Source organism: Anomaloglossus baeobatrachus, chromosome 3 (assembly GCF_048569485.1).
Source record: "Anomaloglossus baeobatrachus isolate aAnoBae1 chromosome 3, aAnoBae1.hap1, whole genome shotgun sequence".
NCBI classification, from domain to species: domain Eukaryota; kingdom Metazoa; phylum Chordata; class Amphibia; order Anura; family Aromobatidae; genus Anomaloglossus; species Anomaloglossus baeobatrachus.
In genome coordinates, this window is record NC_134355.1 from 346,903,304 (window position 1) to 346,923,606 (window position 20,303).

At 42.0% G+C, this 20,303-nt stretch overlaps 1 protein-coding gene across 1 annotated transcript in view; it reads left to right on the plus strand.

Moving 5' to 3' along the window:
* The window catches only part of FAXC (failed axon connections homolog, metaxin like GST domain containing), a 69,390-nt gene extending 51,379 nt beyond the window's left edge, over window positions 1-18,011 (plus strand). Inside the window, exons 3-6 of the mRNA XM_075340107.1 lie at window positions 7,084-7,280; window positions 7,440-7,657; window positions 11,603-11,719; window positions 17,526-18,011. Coding sequence (XP_075196222.1) covers window positions 7,084-7,280; window positions 7,440-7,657; window positions 11,603-11,719; window positions 17,526-17,815 — 822 coding nt within the window. The 3' untranslated portion in view covers window positions 17,816-18,011. The remainder of the gene's footprint in view (window positions 1-7,083; window positions 7,281-7,439; window positions 7,658-11,602; window positions 11,720-17,525) is intronic.
* The last annotated feature ends 2,292 nt before the right edge of the window (window positions 18,012-20,303 follow it).

The following is a 20,303-nucleotide window of genomic DNA, read 5'->3' on the forward strand; positions in this document are numbered from 1 at the left end:
AAATCATAGATGCTGTTGATTAAATCTTTCACCTCCTGTCATATTTCTCTCAGTTGGAGACATGACCAAAATATATGCTTTAATTCTTCTTCTTCTCGACTAAAATAAGGGAATGTCATCTCATCTCGACTTCATTTTCTGCATTACCCATGAAGTCCCATAAAACCAGGGGATTACAAAGAATTGTGATAACAGCTGCACTGGATTGATAGAGGCCAATCCTGGATTCTTCATTCAGTATTTCTCCACACTCTTGAGAAAATAGGGTTCTTTACCTATTCTTTACAAAAAATGAATATAAAAGAGAATATCTGTGATGTATATATTGTAGCCCCATCCCCTCCTGTGATGTATATACTGTAGCCCCCAGCTCTTCCTGTGATGTACATACTGTAGCCCCCAGCCTCCCCTGTAATGTGTATACTGTAGCCCCCAGCCCCTCCTGTGATCTTTATATTGTAGCCCCCAGACCTTCCTGTGATGTATATACTGTAGCCCCCATCATCCCCTGTGATGTATACAGTAGTCTCACTGTGCGCGACCATGTCTGTTAAAGTGATGTCCATCATGTAGCTCGGTCTGCACTGCCCCATGCCCAGGAGAAGCTGGACAGAGACAAGCAGGGAGGTGAGTCAGGGTGCTCAAGGCTTCCCCCTATTAATAATATACAGTATCTAATATGTGTGTGGTGTGTGCATGTATGATGTGTATATGACTGTGTGTATACTTTTGTCTGTTTATATGTATGTTAGGGAATTTGTCTTCTAATATGTATATATATGTTTGCCTATATGTGTGCGTATCTGTTGTATTTGTTTATGTGCGTTTCTGTGTGTGCATGGGGTCCTCTGAGACTTTTTCGCCCAGGGCCCACAAAAACCTGGAGCCGACCCTGGCCCTACTATCTGCTACTAAGGCATGATCATAGGTCCAGCGTAGTCTGTAATAATAAGTGAAGCCAAATGGAAGAATTTAAATAGCCTAATTGATGGTGTGCTGTCAAAAGATTTGTGTTTTTCACTTAATTCTGTTTACTAACTTCCAACTCTACTATTGATTCTCCAATTATGATGGAAGGTGAGAGAATTGTAAGGCCTACATTAGATTACAAAGTACACCTCATTATGGGGAAAATACATGGCTTCCTAATTTATACTAACTAGAGGGGTTCAGGGGTTGGAATTTGAATGGAATTCTTAGACTATCATACATTTTAATTAGTGACCTGCGTAAGGAGTTTTTGGAGTTTGAGGTACCTCAATCTAAATTTTATAAATAACTCCAGCTCCATCATGCATAATAGACAGAGGGGCTTGACCTAAATGGTGGTGTACCTAAGATAATAACAATAATAATAATCTTTACTTATATAGGCCAACATATTCCGCAGCGCTTTACAATTCAGGAGGATCGTATATAAGCAAGTAACAGTTATGGAAAATACAATATTTAGAGGAAAAAAAGACAACCCTGCTTGTGAGAGCTTACAATCTACAATGAGATGGGGGGAGGGGGCAAGGTACAAGTGCTTATTTACAATGACAATCCAGCCAGCTCAAGAATATGGGGGATAGATAATGTTTTCCTGGACCAGTTGGCCAGAGCCTTGAGATGCATTTGGGTGCCATGGAGTTTGATGTGGAGTTATGTTGTGAGAAGTTGTAGAGGGACTATGTGAATTTAGTTTGGCTAGGGAATGTGATAGGCCGCCCTAAAAAGATGCGTTTTTAGGGTGCGTCTGAAGCTGAGTAAGTTGTGATTTGTCCTAACTTCTTGGGGTAGAGCGTTCCAGAGGGTTGGTGCAGCTCGGGAGAAGTCTTGGATCCGGGAGTGGGAGGTTCAAATTAGTGTGGATGTTAGTCAAAGGCATTTGCAGAGCGTAGAGAACGGGTGGGGTGATAGAAAGAGAGGAGGGTGGAGATATAGGGGGGTGCTACACTGTGGAGAGCTTTGTGGGTGAGAACAAGCAGTTTGAATTGGATCCTGTGATATATGGGCAGCCAGTGCAATGACTGGCACAGAGAGGAGGCATCCGAGTAGCGGTTAGCCAGATAGGTGACCCTTGCTGCTGCATTAAGGATGGACTGTAGAGGAGAGAGTCTAGTTAGGGGGAGACCAATTAATAGAGAGTTACAGTAGTCAAGGCGAGAGTGGATCAGGGCCACAGTGAGGGTTTTTGTCGTTTCATTGTGAGAAAGGGGCGGATTCTAGAGATGTTCTTGAGGTGCAAGCGGCAGGAGCGGGCAAGAGATTGTATGTGGGAGGTGAAGGAGAGATCAGTGTCAAGTATAACACCCAGACAGCGGGCCTGCTGCCTAGGATTTATCATTGTGCCACACACACAGAGGGAGATGTCAGGTTTAGGAAGGTTGGAAGACGGAGGAAAAAGAAGAAGTTCAGTTTTTGAAAGGTTACATTTCAGATAGAGAGCAGACATAATGTTGCAAACTGCAGTCAGGCAGTCACTTGTGTCCTGTAGTACAGCTGGGGTGAGCTCAGGGGATGAGGTGTATAGCTGTGTGTCATCAGCTTAAAGATGGTACTGAAAGCCAAATCTGCTGATGGTCATTCCAATTAGAGCAGTGCAGAGGGAGAAAAGAAGAGGGCCAAGGACTGAACCTGAGGGACCCCAACAGTGAGAGGAAGAGGAGAAGATGTGGAGCCAGCAAATGATACACTGAATGAATGGCCAGAAAGATAGGAAGAGAACCAGGAAAGAAGAGTGTCCTTTAGGGCAATAGAATGGAGCATAGAGAGAAGGAGATGGTGGTCGACAGTGTCGAAGGCGACAGAGAGGTCAAGAAGGTTAAGCAGAGAGTGGTCAGCATTACGTTTTGCTGTCAAAAAGCAAGGGCAGATTCTGTTGAGTGTTAATCTACCTACAAAAAGACCTTCATATTCAATGATATAAATATTCAAAGACCATAATGGTTCAAATGCAATATATATTTTATTTATTAATTAATTATATTGAGTCTAGGATTTCAAAGAGAACAGGAAAAGACACAGATTGTGCATAAAAACTGTAAAAACCGCAGGGGTGTGTGTGTACAAGATGTATAGTCTGAGCATCACATGATTATACAAATACACACATGGTTACATATAAAAAGCTTAGGTGCAGGGTGGTGTGTGTGTACTGGGCTTGCAGCGGTTCCTGGGTAGGTCATTGTACCCTTATTGGTCCTGGGTACCATACATGGGCACCAATATTATTGCTATGGTTGCAATCTTCTATCTACCTTGTTATAATCAGACTATTGAATCTGATCAATTGTAATTGGGATCCATTGCCATATAAAACTCACTTGTGGTGATTAAATCTGCTGTGGACACCCACTGTTCAATGCCGCACTGACGCAAGTAAGTGCTTTTGTATATGTATTTAGGCATTATCAACTCATATGTATTGATCTAATCGTGCTCCAGCCTCACACTTGGGCACTTTAGGTATTTGGGGTTATTGTATATAAGTGAACCATTTTTCTATGAACTGAGATTTTCTTATTTATACCAACTGGTAATGGTTCTATTATGTGATAATAATCACTCTATTGCAATCATGCAGCTTTTTATATGTAACCAGGTTGCTCATGTGTGTATTTGTATAATCATGTGATGCTCAGACTATACATCTTGTACACACACCCCCCTGCGGTTTTTACAGTTTTTATGCACAATCTGTGTCTTTTCCTGTTCTCTTTGAAATCCTAGACTCAATTTTTGTACGATTAATAAATAAAAAATATATTGCATTTGAACCATTATGGTCTTTGAATATTTATATCATTGAATATGAAGGTCTTTTTGTAGGTAGAGTATCTGGCTTTGGTGATTCTTCATGTGACTAGCATGCTGATATGGACCTAGTTATTCATATATTGTTGGTTTCTGTTGAGTGTTAAGCCTGTTTTACACCTTTCAATTTCGCATAAGATATCGTATGCGATGTGACCCGCCCCCATCGTATGTGCGGCACGTTCAATTTTTTGACCGTGCCGCACAATCGCTTAAAAGCTGTCACACGTACTTACCCGTCTAAACAACTTCACTGTGGGCGGCGAACATCCACTTCCTGGAGTGGGAGGGACGTTCGGCGTCACAGCGACGTCATGCGGCAGCCGGCCAATAGAAACGGAGGGGCGGAGATGAGCGGGACGTAAACATCCCGCCCACCTCCTTTCTTTTTGCATTGTCGGTGGGAGCCGCGGACGGAGGTAAGCTGTCGTTCAATGTTCCCGGGGTGTCACACACTGCGATGTGTGCTGCCGCGGGAACATTGTACAACCGCACGTTCCATTTTTGAGAAATGAACGACGTGCATGCGATGAACGGATTTTCGTTCAATCGCAATTGCACGGAGGTTTTACATGGTACAATCATACTTACGAAGTCGGATGTGCGTCACTTACGACGTGACCCCGCCGACACATCGTAAGGTTTATTGTAGCGTGTAAAGCGCCCTTAAAGGGCGGAAGCCAGACTGTAAAGGATCTAGAAGAGAGTGAGTGGAAAGGTAGCAAGTGAGGCGAGAATAGACCAGGCGCTCCAAGAGTTTGGAGATGAAGGGAAGATTGGAGACTGGTCTGTAGTTGCTTGTGCAGGACGGATCAAGGGAGGATTTTTTTTAATAATGGAGTAATGATAGAGTGTTTGAGGGAGGAAGGGAAGTTACCAGAAGAGAGAGATAGATTGAAGATTTTAGTTAGGTGAGTGGTGACAACCGGAGAGAGGGACTGGAGTAGAGGTGAAGGGAAGGGATCAGTAGGGCAAGTGGTAGAACGAGAAGAGGATAGGAGCCTGGAGACTTCCTCCTCTGTGACTGGGTCAAATGTGGAAAGTGAGCTGGATGGGATATGGGGAGGAATGGGATTCACAACGCTTGGTGGCTGGGAGCTGATCTCTCGGTGTTTTCTATTTTCTCTGTGAAATACGAGGCCAGGTCATCAGCATGATGGTCTGTGATAGGGGTCTGTACTTTTGGACTGAGGAGGGAGTGAAAGGTGTCAAAGAGCTTCTTTGGATTGTTGGATAGTGAGGAAATAAGGGTGGTGAAGTAGGTCTGTTTGATGAGGTGAAGGGAAGAGTTGTAGGTCCTTAACATGAACTTGTAGTGGATGAAGTTTTCTGGTGTGCGGGTTTTCCTCCATAGACGTTCGGCACGCCTGGAGCATAGCTGGAGAAATAGAGTTTGGGATGTGAGCCAGGGCTGTTTTACTCTGTGTTTGGTCTTTCTGAAGGTGAGGGGCACTACTTGGTCTAGGGTACTTGTGAGTGTGTCATTGTAGTGCTTTACACCAGATCAGGACAGGAAAGTGAGGAGATAGGGGACAGTGATGAGTGTAGAGAGTCTGTAAGTGTCGGAGAGTCTATGGCCTGCAGGTTTCTCAATGTGTGATAGGTGGGAGTGTGCTGGGGTGGGCGAGGGTTTGTGAGCTTGAAGGAGAGAATGAATATGATAATACAGAAATGTGAGGGCGAAATAGGCCCCAATGAAGAAGGTTATTGGCAGGAAATTCTGTAAAGGGTTCCACAACTGTCCTTAAACAAATCTCATAGATTTTCTCACCTGTATGCATTACACCAGGTGTATAGAACACCTCAGTTTCTATTTCACATAGGGCTGTGGCCAAACCCAATATGCTCTAGATGTAAAGTGCATCCAGCAAATCTACTGCACATGACGTGGTTCTGCTCTAACTTGGAATCTTTCTGGAAAGGAGCAATAGAAATTATAAATATGATAAATATGAGTCCATCTGGCTAACATGGAACCTCCCGCTTTGTATGTGTATTGGGGTAATTGAGGATTTAAGTAAGGTACTGATGACCATGGCACAAGTTGTTATGGCCAGGAAGCTAGTAGCCAATATTGGACATCGGACTCTCCTACAAACCCAGAATTCATACATTAAATCAACTGGTTATTGAACCTGGAAAGGGGTATTTATCTAAGAAGGAACATCATAACTAATTTTGAACAAATCTGGGCTCCATGGATTGATGAATTGGGTTTGGCTTCAAGAGAGCTGCAAAGACATGGTTTAGATCGCCTCTGATAGTAATATTCAAATGATTTATTCAAGCAATACCCTTTGTTAAAGTTCATACTTGGTTCCTTCTAAATACCTGTAAGAAGCAATGGAAGGAGTAGCATCCGCTTACTGCCATATTCCTAATGTTCTAATTCTGCTTACACTTCGAGTGCTTACAGTATCAGCAACTAATGACAATCATTCTCTTTCTGTACCGTGACATATCTTTTATACTTGATATTTTTTGTTCTGTTGTGTTCGGGCTTGGCAGATGGGCTAGGGATTGCGGTGCGGGACGCTTTGTCTGTATTGCTCTTAGTCTAAAAACAAACAAAAATACTTGATTTAAAAAATGCCTCTCACATGCCTGATCCCACGCGGTACCATTTCTGGCTATACCACAGTTAAAGGGAACCTGCCAGGTGCAATATGCACCCAGAACCACGAGCAGTTCTATGTGCATATTACTAATCCCTTCCTAACCATCCCTGTATACACTAGCATAGATAAAGAGATCTTTAGAAAAAGTATTTCTAAAGATCTTTTATCGTATGCTAATGGGGCCCACTAGCTAGCGGAACTAACGCCCTGGGGACTAGTCCCCTAGCTCATTAACATACGATAAAAGATCTTTAGAACTACTTTTTCTAAAGATCTCTTTATCTAGGCTAGTGTATACATGGACGGTTAGGCAGGGATTTGCAATATGCACCCAGAACTGCTCGTGTTTCTGGGTGCATATTGCACCTGACAGGTTCCCTTTAAAGAATATTCCCAAGATGGAAATGTATGGTAATAGCCCTAGGATCAGCTATAAATGCCTTACAGGTGCGTTTCTTCCCCATATGGCAGGTCTGGGGACCCCCATTCTTCATACTGGTGCAGTTCCCATATTTCCAGGTTGTTTGTATCCAAACCACCTTGAGAGGTGGGACAGGCATCTTTCAGATATTGATATGCCGTGCATTTCCATGTTGGGGACACCCCTATAATGTTACTGGATGTAATGTTGAGGAATGTAATGCATTTTTATTTGTTTCTTTTATAGAACTACTTTGATGGGAAGCTGTCACCTCAGGGGAAAATGCCGTGGATCGAGTACAACCATACAAGAGTTTCTGGCACTGAGTTTATTATTGACTTTTTAGAGGAAAAACTTGGAGTCAATTTGAACAAAAACCTCAATCCACATGAAAGAGCTGTTTCTAGAGCAGTGACTAAAATGGTTGAAGAGCATTTCTACTGGTGAGTCTGTCACACGGGCATACCTGTAAGGGCAAAGGGGCAGTTGTAGCAAGCATTGGCACCTGATGGAGCCCTCTGCCACACAAGTCATCAGGTGTATGAATGGAGGTGGAAGTCTTTCTTACAGATTTGCATTATTTCATTTGCTTTTTGTTGCAGGACATTAGCCTATTGTCAGTGGGTGGATAATCTACACGAGACTCAGAAAATGATCACCATTCCTGGACCACTTAGTGACTTGTTGAAGTGGATTTTGTGCCACCTGACAAAGGGCATTGTAAAACGTGAAATGTATGGACAGGGTATTGGACGCTTCTCAGAAGAAGAGATTTATAAGTTAATGGAGAAAGATATGAGATCTTTAGCTGGACTTCTGGGTAATGTTCCTAATGCTACATTTCTTTTCATGTCATACCAATTTGTCTTTATGAAGATTTCAAAATGTAGTAATAGTATAAAAAGTCATGTGATCATTTATTTTCAGGATTGCAATGTACTGACTGATATATTTATTTTTTATTTACATCATTATTTTGAATTCCCTTGTCTCCTTATTTTTTTGGGATAAAAAAATTGAAATATTACTTAAAGGGAACCTGTCAAGTTCAATATGCACCCAGAACCATGGGTGCATATTGCTAATTCCTGCCTAACCGTCCCTGTATACACTAGCATAGATAAAGAGATCTTTAGAAAAAGTATTTCTAAAGATCTTTTACCGTATGCTAATGAGCGCAGGGACTAGTCCCCTGGGCGTTAGTTCCTCTGGCTAGGATCAGATCCATTATCTTATTAGTACGCCCCTGTGGGCATGATAATATGCTAATGAATGTGCAGCGTCAGAGAATGATCTCAAACTCACCATTCAGGCTAGAAGTGTCTGGACTCACTCAGTTCACTTGTATGGAGCAAGGCCACACGTCTAGTCAGCATATGACCACATATTAACACACCGAATACTTACAATTTTGAGTCCTCCCATAGTCACCAATGGCACTCGAAAATCCTGACAGCATGCAGTGTGTTGCGCTGTGAGAATTCAGAAGTCTGTAGTGCCAGAGGTGAGGGCTTCAATTGTACTTGCGTCTGAAAGTATGATTGCTCAATGAGAGATGGTGCGCTGATGTTCTCTGAGCCAGCTGATGTTTAGTTTCATACTGTGAACCTTTCTCAAGCCAGAAAGGTTCATACTATGAACCGAAACATTGCTTCATGGGCCATTTAAGTCCTGTAATTCGTCCCTATTTATTTATTTTTTTGAGTGCTGCCTTCATTTGTACATTTATATCGGGGTTTACATTTATCTTGGAGATAAGCTGGTGCTGCTTTTTTTCCAAAGTAATCTATCTACAGTACAGACCAAAAGTTTGGACACACCTTCTCATTCAAAGAGTTTTCTTTATTTTCATGACTCTGAAAATTGTAGATTCACATTGAAGGCATCAAAACTATGAATTAACACATGTTGAATGAAATACTTAACAAAAAAGTGAGAAACAGCTGAAAATATGTCTTATATTCTAGGTTCTTCAAAGTAGCCACCTTTTGCTTTGATTACTGCTTTGCACACTCTTGGCATTCTCTTGATGAGCTTCAAGAGGTAGTCACCGGAAATGGTTTTCACTTCACAGGTGTGCCCTGTCAGGTTTAATAAGTGGGATTTCTTGCCTTATAAATGGGGTTGGGACCATCAGTTGTGTTGTGCAGAAGTCTGGTGGATACACAGCTGATAGTCCTACTGAATAGACTGTTAGAATTTCTATTATGGCAAGAAAAAAGCAGCTAAGTAAAGAACAATGAGTGGCCATTATTAGTTTAAGAAATGAAGGTCAGTCAGTCCGAAAAAATGTAAAACATTTTGGAAGTGTCCCCAAGTGCAGTGACAAAAACCATCAAACGCTACAAAGAAACTGGCTCACATGAGGACTGCCCCAGGAGAGGAAGACCAAGAGTCACCTCTGCTGCGGAGGATAAGTTTATCCGAGTCACCAGCCTCAGAAATCGCAAGTTAATAGCAGCTCAGATTAGAGACCAGGTCAATGCCACATAGAGTTCTAGCAGCAGACACATCTCTAGAACAACTGTTAAGAGGAGACTTTGTGCAGCAGGCCTTCATTGTAAAATAGCTGCTAGGAAACCACTGCTAAGGACAGGCAACAAGCAGAAGAGACTTGTTTGGGCTAAAGAACACAAGGAATGGACATTAGACCAGTGGAAATCTGTGCTTTGGTCTGATGAGTCCAAATTTGAGATCTTTGGATCCAACCACCGTGTCTTTGTGCGATGCAGAAAAGGTGAACGGATGGACTCTACATGCCTGGTTCCCACCGTGAAGCATGGAGGAAGAGGTGTGATGGTGTGGGGGTGCTTTGCTGGTGACACTGTTGGGAATTTATTCAAATTGAAGGCATACTGAACCAACATGGCTACCACAGCATCTTGCAGCGGCATGCTATTCCGTCCGGTTTGCGTTTAGTTGGACCATCATTTATTTTTCAACAGGACAATGACCCCAAACACACCTCCAGGCTGTGTAAGGGCTATTTGACTGAGAAGGAGAGTGATGGGGTGCTACGCCAAATGACCTGGCCTCCACAGTCACCAGACCTGAACCGCAGATTGAAGGCAAAAGGGCCAACAAGTGCTAGGCATCTCTGGGAACTCCTTCAAGACTGTTTCAAGGCCATTTCCGGTGACTACCTCTTGAAGCTCATCAAGAGAATGCCAAGAGTGTGCAAAGCTGTAATCAAAGCAAAAGTTGGCTAATTTGAAGAACCTAGACTATAAGACATATTTTCAGTTGTTTCACACTTTTTTGTTAAGTATTTCATTCCACATGTTTTAATTCATAGTTTTGATGCCTTCAATGTGAATCTCCAATTTTCAGAGCCATGAAAATAAAGAAAACTCTTTGAATAAGATGGTGTGTCCAAACTTTTGGTCGGTACTCTATCTATCTATCTATCTATCTATCTATCTATTATCCATCTATGTTTATATCTCACTAGCTATTTCTCGATCAGATAGTGGGATATAAAGATAGATGGATAATAGATAGCTATATATCTATCTATCTATCTATCTATCTATAAAAATCACCAGGTATGTTTTACTCTTTAAAGCATATTCTTTTCTGAAATGTCAGAGCATTTTAAGATCCTGTCAAGAACCATATGTATTAAAAACCAGTACCTGGATCTGCATTTTGTACCTATTGTGGTGGGTTTGTAATGTATATGTTCTGCGTTGTTAAAGGGATTATTTGCATCCATTTGTGCACTGGTCCTGTCTCTTACTCCCACACTGGTGGTATTTTCTTCTTAATATAATGTTGATTGTATTGATATCATTTAATAAAATCATTGTTTTAATTGAATTAATTGCGTATTATAGTCCACACTCTCTGTTTGTATGTGAGATGCACAGGGTGGTGAGTGCATTTTTGGACTGAGTTCTATTTATTTTGACACATATTGTGGAGAGAATTTTGATTATATCCATGTGTATAGAATACATTTAAATTAGTTTGTTGCTGTTCCAAGTGATTGACAGGTCTCTCGCTCTGGGATAGACCTGCGGTCCACATTAGAGGGGCATTTGGATAAGCCTCCTGTAGTGGGGCACCAAACTAGACTAGTCTCCTGGTATGGTCCCTGGCAGGATCTTCTAAAAAAATAACAGTCTTCACAGGTTCATGCTGCTTGGGGCTTTGGCAGCATCAACAGATAATAGGTTCCCTTTACAGCAGCCCATGTCTCATCACTGGTGAGATCAAAGCCTCCATGTATTTAACCAAGGGCCTCTTTACACATACCCCCAAGAATAAATTCTGCAGTCCAATATTAAAGAAGCATTCCCATGCAGTTTTTCGTGTAGTATGTATGTGTTGATATACGTTATCCAGAGCCATTCTACTCCTCTTCTCAGTGATGTTGCTGTTCTTCAGACTCACCAGGCCCTACTGCGCTCCATTCCAAAGTGGCTTTTACAATGTAAGTCTATGGAACTTCAGAACAAGACTCCATAGACTTACATTATCGTTTGTAGAGTTGAGACGTCACTGAGAAAATGAGTGAAAATGTGCTGGATACTTGAGAAGGCAGCAGTAGGTAAGTATATTAGCAGCCTGTTGGACTAGTTATCTGAGACTTGTGGTCCCCAGCCGACTTTTCACTGTCCATTTTCTGTGAAACACTGTAGCACTTAAGGCTATATCATGCCTTACTGAAATTATATATGTTGCTCGTGATTCAGGCATCATGAATCAGCTGTCAGGTTCCCTTTACAAACAAATTCTTAAAATAATACTTGATTTCCTCTAGGTGATAAAAAGTACCTCATGGGACCAAAGTTTTCAAGCTTAGATGCTACTGTATTTGGACATTTGGCTCAGGCAATGTGGACGTTACCGGGAACCAGACCAGAAAGACTAATAAAAGGTAAATACAAGTGTGAAGGACACTATGGCTGCTGTAATGTCATGTTCTGTGAATATGGACTACTGTACGATCTGATATAGCCTTTTTCTCCCATATACATATAGACTAAAAATTTAATTTCACGGTAAAGAAGCCTGTAAGTACCTTGGGGGACATTTATCATTGCCATTGTGCCCCCCAAAATTTACACAAATTGTGACAATTTATTATTAGAAATGCCTGTGCCAAATTTATCAATGTTTTACAGTATTTCTTACACCATTCTTTAGTACATACTTAAATCTATGAGAAAAGTTGAACTAGGGTAAACTATCCAAATTGCATCATTAGAGTGTCACGTCCCCACCGGAGTCCGCTCCTGCAACATGTTCCCACCATGGATAGTGCTGGTGATGGGAGAGGAGTCGGTGCCCGAGGTTCTGTGGAGCACAGGCTCCGCTCATCCACTAGGCTGGGTTTCCCTGGAACCTGCAGTACCACTGGCTGACTGTAGGTGGCGTGTGTCTTCCAGCTGAAGTTGCCAACATTCACCTGCAGCCAATGGGAAGACACCACACACTCGTCTTATTCTCCTCCTGTCACATGACCACTGCCAGTGATAGTTCTGTTCTCCTGGCTCATATGCTGTTTGTATTTTGATTCCTGTGCGCTGACCTTTGCTTGTTTTTTGACTACCCTCCTGCCTGTCGTTTTTGTACCTTGCTGCCAGTTCTGGATTTGACCTCTGCTTTGTCTCCTCACTACGCCCCTGCCTGCCGATTCTGTTCCTGTTTAGCATCTCCTGGTTTTTGACCCTGCCTGACGACCACGGACTACAGCCTACCACAGGAAGCGATCTCTGAGGCTCTGTGTAATTCCAAATCCCTGTATAGGGGTTAAAGGGTTGCAGAGTTCTTGGGGTCCTGCTTTGTGAGCGGCTTTTCTCTAGACTCCCCTTACAGCCAGTCTGAGTCTGTGGCTCCAATCAGGCTTTACATAGAGTGACAATGGATAAATATGGAGTGGGGGAGACGAAGTATCTACACTAAGATGTGGGGCAAAGTTTACTCCATTTTTGACAAATGTGGATCAGAATGTTTGAGATTATTTGTCAGAAGCAGAAAGGCAGAAATTTGAAGGTTTTTATTGGAACTATGGAAAAAATACCCATTCATTATTTTTTTAATCTAAAAAGAAGACAGTCTATATCAAGAAAAAGTTTCTTTGAAGCAGCACCATAATACTTGGGGTGCAAGTCGCAGAGACTCATCCATGCCCTCAATAAGTATAGCTGAAAAAATGTCAGAACTCCAAAATCCAGATACATACCTTTAAGATGCATTTTGAAGTTCTGGCATTTTTTAAAAGCTATATATTTTCCTATTATCTTACACAATATGTGATCTATAGAGCAAGGAGGTGACTACAGTAAACTTCTCATTTTTTTAGTTTGTGATGGAGCACTGCCATCTAGTGTCCATTTGTAAAAATACAATAGAACTTGTTTAATAAACTTACAGTATAGTCAACTACAGTTTCCGCATGTTACATTACAATATGCAGCAAGAACATCAAACATTATTTTAAAGGAAAAATAGTGAATGCATGATTTTGTATTGTGCGTGCTTTTTAACTAACCAAGGCAATCGATTACAGTAATAGAGCCTCCTTCTCCTAGCCGTCTTACTCTCCAGGTACATGCTATATAAGAATATATACATCATGATCTGGTGTCATTGATTGGTCAGGGATGTATGAGATCCTTTATCACAGCATATAACCTATACTTTTCTGATGCATTTTTCTTTTTAGGAAATGGAAAACAAAGCCATAGTGAGAAATTGAGTTATCAGTATAGGATTGAGTAACTGGCTTTTCCTTGTAGAAGTAGATAAAAATAATACTGTTCTGAGCTACTTGAATATAGAATACATTACAGTATTAAAGATACTTGCGGACACAGACAAAAGAGGGCCCCATGAACAATAAATGGGCCCTTACAGCTCGATAGCTCTTTGGAGGTAGAAATGAGCCCCTTACCTCTTGGGCCCCTGTGCGGCTGCACAACTTGCACCAATGATATGTCTGTCCCTGACTAAAGGGTTATCCAGGACTAATAATAATAATTTGTATTTCTATAGTGCCAACATATTCTGCAGCACTTTACAATTCAGAGAGTACTTGTACAGACAATAAAGACATTACTGAGTAACACACATAATTCAACAGATGCCAAGAGGAGTGAAGGCCCTTCACGCAAGCTTACAATCCATGAGGAAATAGTGGAGATAGGAATGGGAAATGGTCAGTGCTTGTATTGTACGGCCCAGCCATCAATGTAATAAATAGGGTAATATAAGGGCTTATATATTGTAAAGGGTTGTGTAGGACTTACAGGTGCATCTCAATAAATTAGAATATCATCAAACAGTTAATTTATTTCAGTAATTCAATACAAAAAGGGAAACACATATATTATATAGAGTCATTACAAACAGAGCGATCTATTTCAAGTGTTTATTTCTGTTAATGTTGATGATCATGGCTTACAGTCAATGAAATCCCAAAAGTCATTATCTCAGAAAATTAGAATAATTACCACAAAACACCTGCAAAGGCTTCCTAAGCATTTTAAATGGTCTCTTAGTCTGGTTCAGTAGGTTACACAATCATTGGGAAGACTGCTGACTTGATAGATGTCCAGAAGGCAGTGATTGACACACTCCACAAGGAGGGTAAGCTACAAATGATAATTGCTAAAGAAGCTGGCTGTTCACAAAATGCTGTGTCCAAGCATATTAATGTAAAGTTGAATATAAGGAAAAAGTGTGGTGGAAAAAGGTGCACAAGCAACCTGGATAACCGCAGCCTTGATAGGATTGTTAAGAAAAGGCCATTCAAAAATTTGAGGGAGATTCACAAGGAGTGGACTGCTGCTGGAGTCAGTGCTTCAAGAGCCACTACACACAGATGTATCCAAAACATGGGCTAAAACTGTTGCATTCCTTGTGTCATGCCACTTATGACCAATAGACAATGCCAGAAGTGTCTTACCTGGGCCAAGAAGGAAAAGAACTAGACTGTTGCTCAGTGGTCCAAGGTGTTATTTTCAGATGAAAGTACATTTTTCATTTCATTTGGAAATCAAGGTCCCAGAGTCTGGAGAAAGAGTGGAGAGGCCACAATCCAAGCAGCTTGAGGTCTAGTATGAAGTTTCCACAATCAGTGATGGTTTGGGGAGCCATGTCATCTGCTGGTGTAGGTCCACTGTGTTTTATCAAGACTAAAGTCAGCACAGCTGTCTAACAGAAAATTTTAGAGCACTTCATGCTTCCCTCCGCCAACAAGCTTTTTAGAGATAGTAATTTCATTTTCCAGCAGGATTTGGCACTTGTCCACACTGCCAAATGTACCAATACCTGGTTTAATAACCACCGTATCACTGTGCTTGATTGGCCAGCAAACTCGCTTGACCTAAACCCCACAGAGAATCTATGGGGTATTGTCAGGAGGAAGGTAATAGACACCAGACCCAACAATGCAGATGAGCTGAAGGCTGCTATCAAAGCAACATGGGCTTCCATAACACCTCAGCAGTGCCACGGGCTGATCGCCTCCATGCCACGCCGTATTGATGCAGTAATTCATACAAAAGGAGCCCCGACCAAGTATTGAGTGCTTCAGTAGGCCACAAATTCGGAGTGTAAAATAATTTTTTTTAAGTTGGTCTTATATAATATTCTAATTTTCTGAGATAATGACTTTTGGGTTTTCATTGGCTGTAAGCCGTAATGATCGATCAGCATTAACTGAAATAAACACGTGAAATAGATCACTCTGTCTGTAATGACTCTATATAATATATGCATTTCCCTTTTTGTATTGAATTACTGAAATAAATTAACTTTTTGATGATACTCTAATTTATTGAGATGCACCTGTACAATTTTGATGCCATATCCTTCGAATAGGTAATGAATATCAGATTGGTGGGGGTCTGACATCTGATACCCCCATCCATCAGCTGCTTGCTTCTCTTACATGCGGCTATAGTAGGAGCAGTATGCTGTGTAGAGAACCAGTAATCTAAAATGAGAAAACTGATGGCACTTCGTAACAGACTAATGTGAACAGGATCAAACTGTATGAAATATACTTTAGCTAACAAATATATTTTAAATTGACTTCCCTAGCAGTAAGGCATGTCCACAATCCTATATTCAATGTATGCATACCTCAGCGTCTCAGAGTGCAGCTGTATATTTGTTAGAGTATATTTCATGTTTAGTTTGCACTTGTTTACATTTATTTATTAGGAAGTGCCATCAGTTTTCTCATTTTAGATTAAGGGTCATGCCTTAATACTGAGCACTGCTTCCTGCCAGCTTAAGGTGATTTATAATTTTCTATTGCCTGCCCATAAAATTGTAAGCTTTTCAACCCAGGTAGAAGCATTTAGGTAGGGACCCAGCAAAGAGATACGCCTTGATGCTGGCTGCTGAGCTCACATAAAACTGATCTTTTTATGCACTAAGTGTCTTATTTTTACATTTATTTCCCTAGTGGTAACGCATGTCCAAATTCCTATATTCAATGTTTGCATACCTTGGCATCTTAGTGTACAGAACAAAACTAGCACAGCATCATACTCTGTGTAGTGTCCATTTTCAGGTGCCGTAGCTCATTTCTTATTGAAGTGAATGAAATCTGAGCTGTAGTACATGAGAACTGTCACTACACAATGTATGGAGTTGTTCAGGCTCTGTACACTGCGTATGACCGACGGCAGTTCAGTATTAATCAAGATATGTGTATAGAAATACAGTTTATTTCCCTTATATGCAAGGCCAATGGAGCAGGTTAACTGTACCCAATTTTCAGTGAAAGCAAAATTACAGCCTCTTGGCAACACCAAAGTGAGAATCGTTGTCTCTGAGACACCATTATTTATGGGGTATTCTACTCTAGATGTTATAATAATATAATATTAATTCCACAGCGCTTTATACTGTATACATTGGCAACACTGTCCGAATTGGGGCTCACAATCTAGAGTCCCTATCAGTATGTCTTTGCAGTGTGGGAGGAAAATGGAGAACCTGGAGGAAACCCACGCAAACATGGGGAGAACATACAAACTCCTTGCATCTGATGTCCTTGGTGGGATTTGACCCCAGGACCCCAGTGCTACAAGACTGTAGTGCTATAGGCACCCAGGACCCCGGTGCTACAAGACTGTAGTGCTAACCACTGAGCCACCGTGCCGCCCAGTTATCTATCTCATGAGCAATTTTTGCAGGCACAACTACATATAAGGCCCAATTCATTATGGAATTTGAACTTTCTTTGTCTAGTGTTTCGTGTTTTCATTTGCACCTTATTCATCTTTTGATGTGCGCATTTTTACAAGGCTATTATATGTGTTCGTCTCTTTATGAAGTTTGTCATTGTAGATGGGGTTAGGATTTTCTAGATGTTTTTTGACTGACTGATTCCTCAATTACGTCTTTTGCATAAATGTACTCTACAGTAGGTTCCTCCTGGAGTGATTTTATGTACACCAAAAATTTGTTCACAAATTTTGCGACATTCTATAAAAAAGTGTAGAAGCTAAAATAAAGAGCATTTTAGGATTTTTACTCAAAATTTATGAAACGCAAGAAGACAAAAAAGGAAAAGTGACTTAAAAAAACAAAAATGATAATTCAGGCCCATCATTTGTTGGATATATACATGTATAACATTAAGGCCATGCACAACCTGGGAACAAATCAATTATAGTTAAAATTCTTATTACATACTTTTAAAGTATTATTCTCTCTTGCAGGGGAACTCATCAATCTGGCCATGTACTGTGAAAGAATAAGAAGGAAATTCTGGCCAGAGTGGCACGATGACAATGACAACTCAGTGTATGAAACCGATGACAGCGGCGAAGACAGCAAGACACATACTCCCCTGCAAGACTTCAGCTTTTATTCAAGGACAGGGACTTTTGATGACGAGGGTACAGAAAACAGCATTTCGCAAACACCAGACACTGATTTTACAGGACATTCGCTCTTTGACTCGGACTTGGAAATGGATGACTTTACAGATCATGAGCAATGCAAGTGAAGCACACAGCCTTTTCTGGGGGTTACCTGGTAGAACCCTGTCCTAACATTATAGTAGCCGTACAGGTTTTGCACACATCATCGGTTTATAAAAGCCTTATATCTGTCAGACAATGCGACTAGGACATACAATCCGCGTGAGATGTTTAACATTTGAATATTATAATAATACGTGTGTTACTTGTCCAAGATGAAAACGTTTCTCAATCTTTGCCTTTAAAACTTGATCATAACTATTCCAAATGTCTCGCTGCTATTGGAGCAGGCATTCACGTGGAAATTTGAGTAAGTCAACTGTTTGTAGCTGAAGTGTCTATAGCACCGTAGCCAAAAAGTTAAGCGATAGCGTCTAATGAATGTGCGTGCTGTCAGTATGGTGGTCCATAGTCTCTGTGTAGCTTGCACTTTTGTTGCTATTGCTGGGCAGATGAGTTATAGTTACAATGGGTACCTTGAATCCAAATACTGGTTTATGCACATGTATCAATGACATTGTTAAAGGGGTTGTCCATACTTATAATATTGTTTACTTATGGATAGGTCATCAATATCAGATTGGTTTAGGTCCGACACCCAGTATCTCCACCAATAAGTACTGCAGATCAGCTCTTATTCGAGAAAATAGGTCATTAATATCAAACAGGAGCAGTACCCAACAGCAACCGCAGCACTTTGAATGGAGCTGCGGAGCACATCTCCATTCATTGTCTATATCCAGCTGCTGACGGAGCTCAAAGCTGCTGATTTGAGATAAGCGGACTAGCAGATAATCGGGAAAAGTGGGTCCCTGTTATCTTTTTTTTTTAAAAAATCCGGTTCTGATCTGGATTTCGGTCCCCATATAAGTCTATGGGGATCAGAAACCTGAGATTAATAATGTAGGTAGAAGGGACAGGAAGATTTGAGCATACGCGGTGTACTTACCAAAGCTCTGTCATGGCAGCAAGCTGCTTCCAGGTCGCGCATTTATTTCTGGAGCACCTATTAAGATTCACTGAATATGCACTGCTTTCCCTGCCCACCGGCGTCTGTGATTTGTTGCAGTCAGCCGCACCCTCACACTGAATGGCAGTATGTCAGCTGACTGCTTCCATTCACAGGCGCTATGGGTGAGCCTAGAATGTACAGGCTGCTTCCAGGTTAGTGGGTGTGACCAGCTTGGTTGGTGGACATGTTTCCTCCTGTCCACTCTAATCATGCAAGGGTGCGCCCTCACCTGCCTCCCCCCCACCTGGGGGTCTTACCCCCAGTCCCCTGCTTCTATTATAAAGAACTCCCCGCCCACGTAGCGTAGACTTAAAGAAACAATGTTTATTCAGTCTGGAAAACATCGGGCTGCATTTTGAACACGCCTCCCTATAACTTGACAAATTACATCATACCTGGAAGGAGCTCGTACATTCTAGGATCCACCCAGGCGCTATGCAAGAGCATCAAATGCAATATGCTAATGACCCTTGGCTCAGGCTCTGTTGCTCGTGTGAGCCAATTGGCATGTGACTGTGACCCGATCCTGCTATTGGATCACAACTATGAAGGAGAGGGAAGGATTAATCCCCCATCTCCTCCATTGTCAGCCTGTGCGTATATTGTACTGAACGAGGAACCTCTCCTTACCTGCCTCCCGGCCGCTATGAGGAAGGAAGGAGGTGGGCGGGATGTTCCGGCCGCTCATCTCCGCCCCTCCGCTTCTATTGGGCGGCCGCTCAGTGACGTCGCTGTGACGCCGCACGGACCGCCCCCTTAGAAAGGAGGCGGTTCGCCGGTCACAGCGACGTCGCCGGGCAGGTAAGTATGTGTGACGGGTCTGCGCGATGTTGTGCGGCACGGGCAGCGATTTGCCCGTGTCGCACAACAGATGGGGGCGGGTTCCCACGCTAGCGATATCGGGACCGATATCGCAGCGTGTAAAGTAGCCTTTAGACTTGTATGACTGCGAGTGATAGGAGACTCGCAGACAATCACAGCATGCTGCGATTTTTTTTCCTCAGTCCATGTAGGGCTGAGGAAAAACTCACAAATTTGAGGTGCAGCATTGACTTAGGCTGCTTTCACACTTACGTTGTTTTGCATCAGTCACAATCCGTCGCCTTGAGGAATTACGGTATGCTGTAAAATATTTTGCAGGAATCCGTTTTTTCTCCATAAACTTCTATTAGCAACGGATTGTGACTGATGGTCCTGCGTTGCATCCGCCGCATGACGGATCAGTCGTTTACCGACTGTCAGATGGGAGCAACACTGAATGTAACATTTTTTGTGTAAGGTGGATCGTTTTGTTACTGTGAGCATGCGAACAGTGAAAAACCATGATCTACTGTAAATTCAGTTCTAGCGGCCGGAACGATCAGCTGATCGCCTGGCGGCTACCTTTTGTGAAAGATCAGCTGATCAGCCAGCGGCCGCCTTTTCTAAACGATCAGCTGATCGTTCAGAAAAGCCGGCCACCGGGCGATAAGCTGATCATTCAGAAAAGCTGGCCGCCGGTA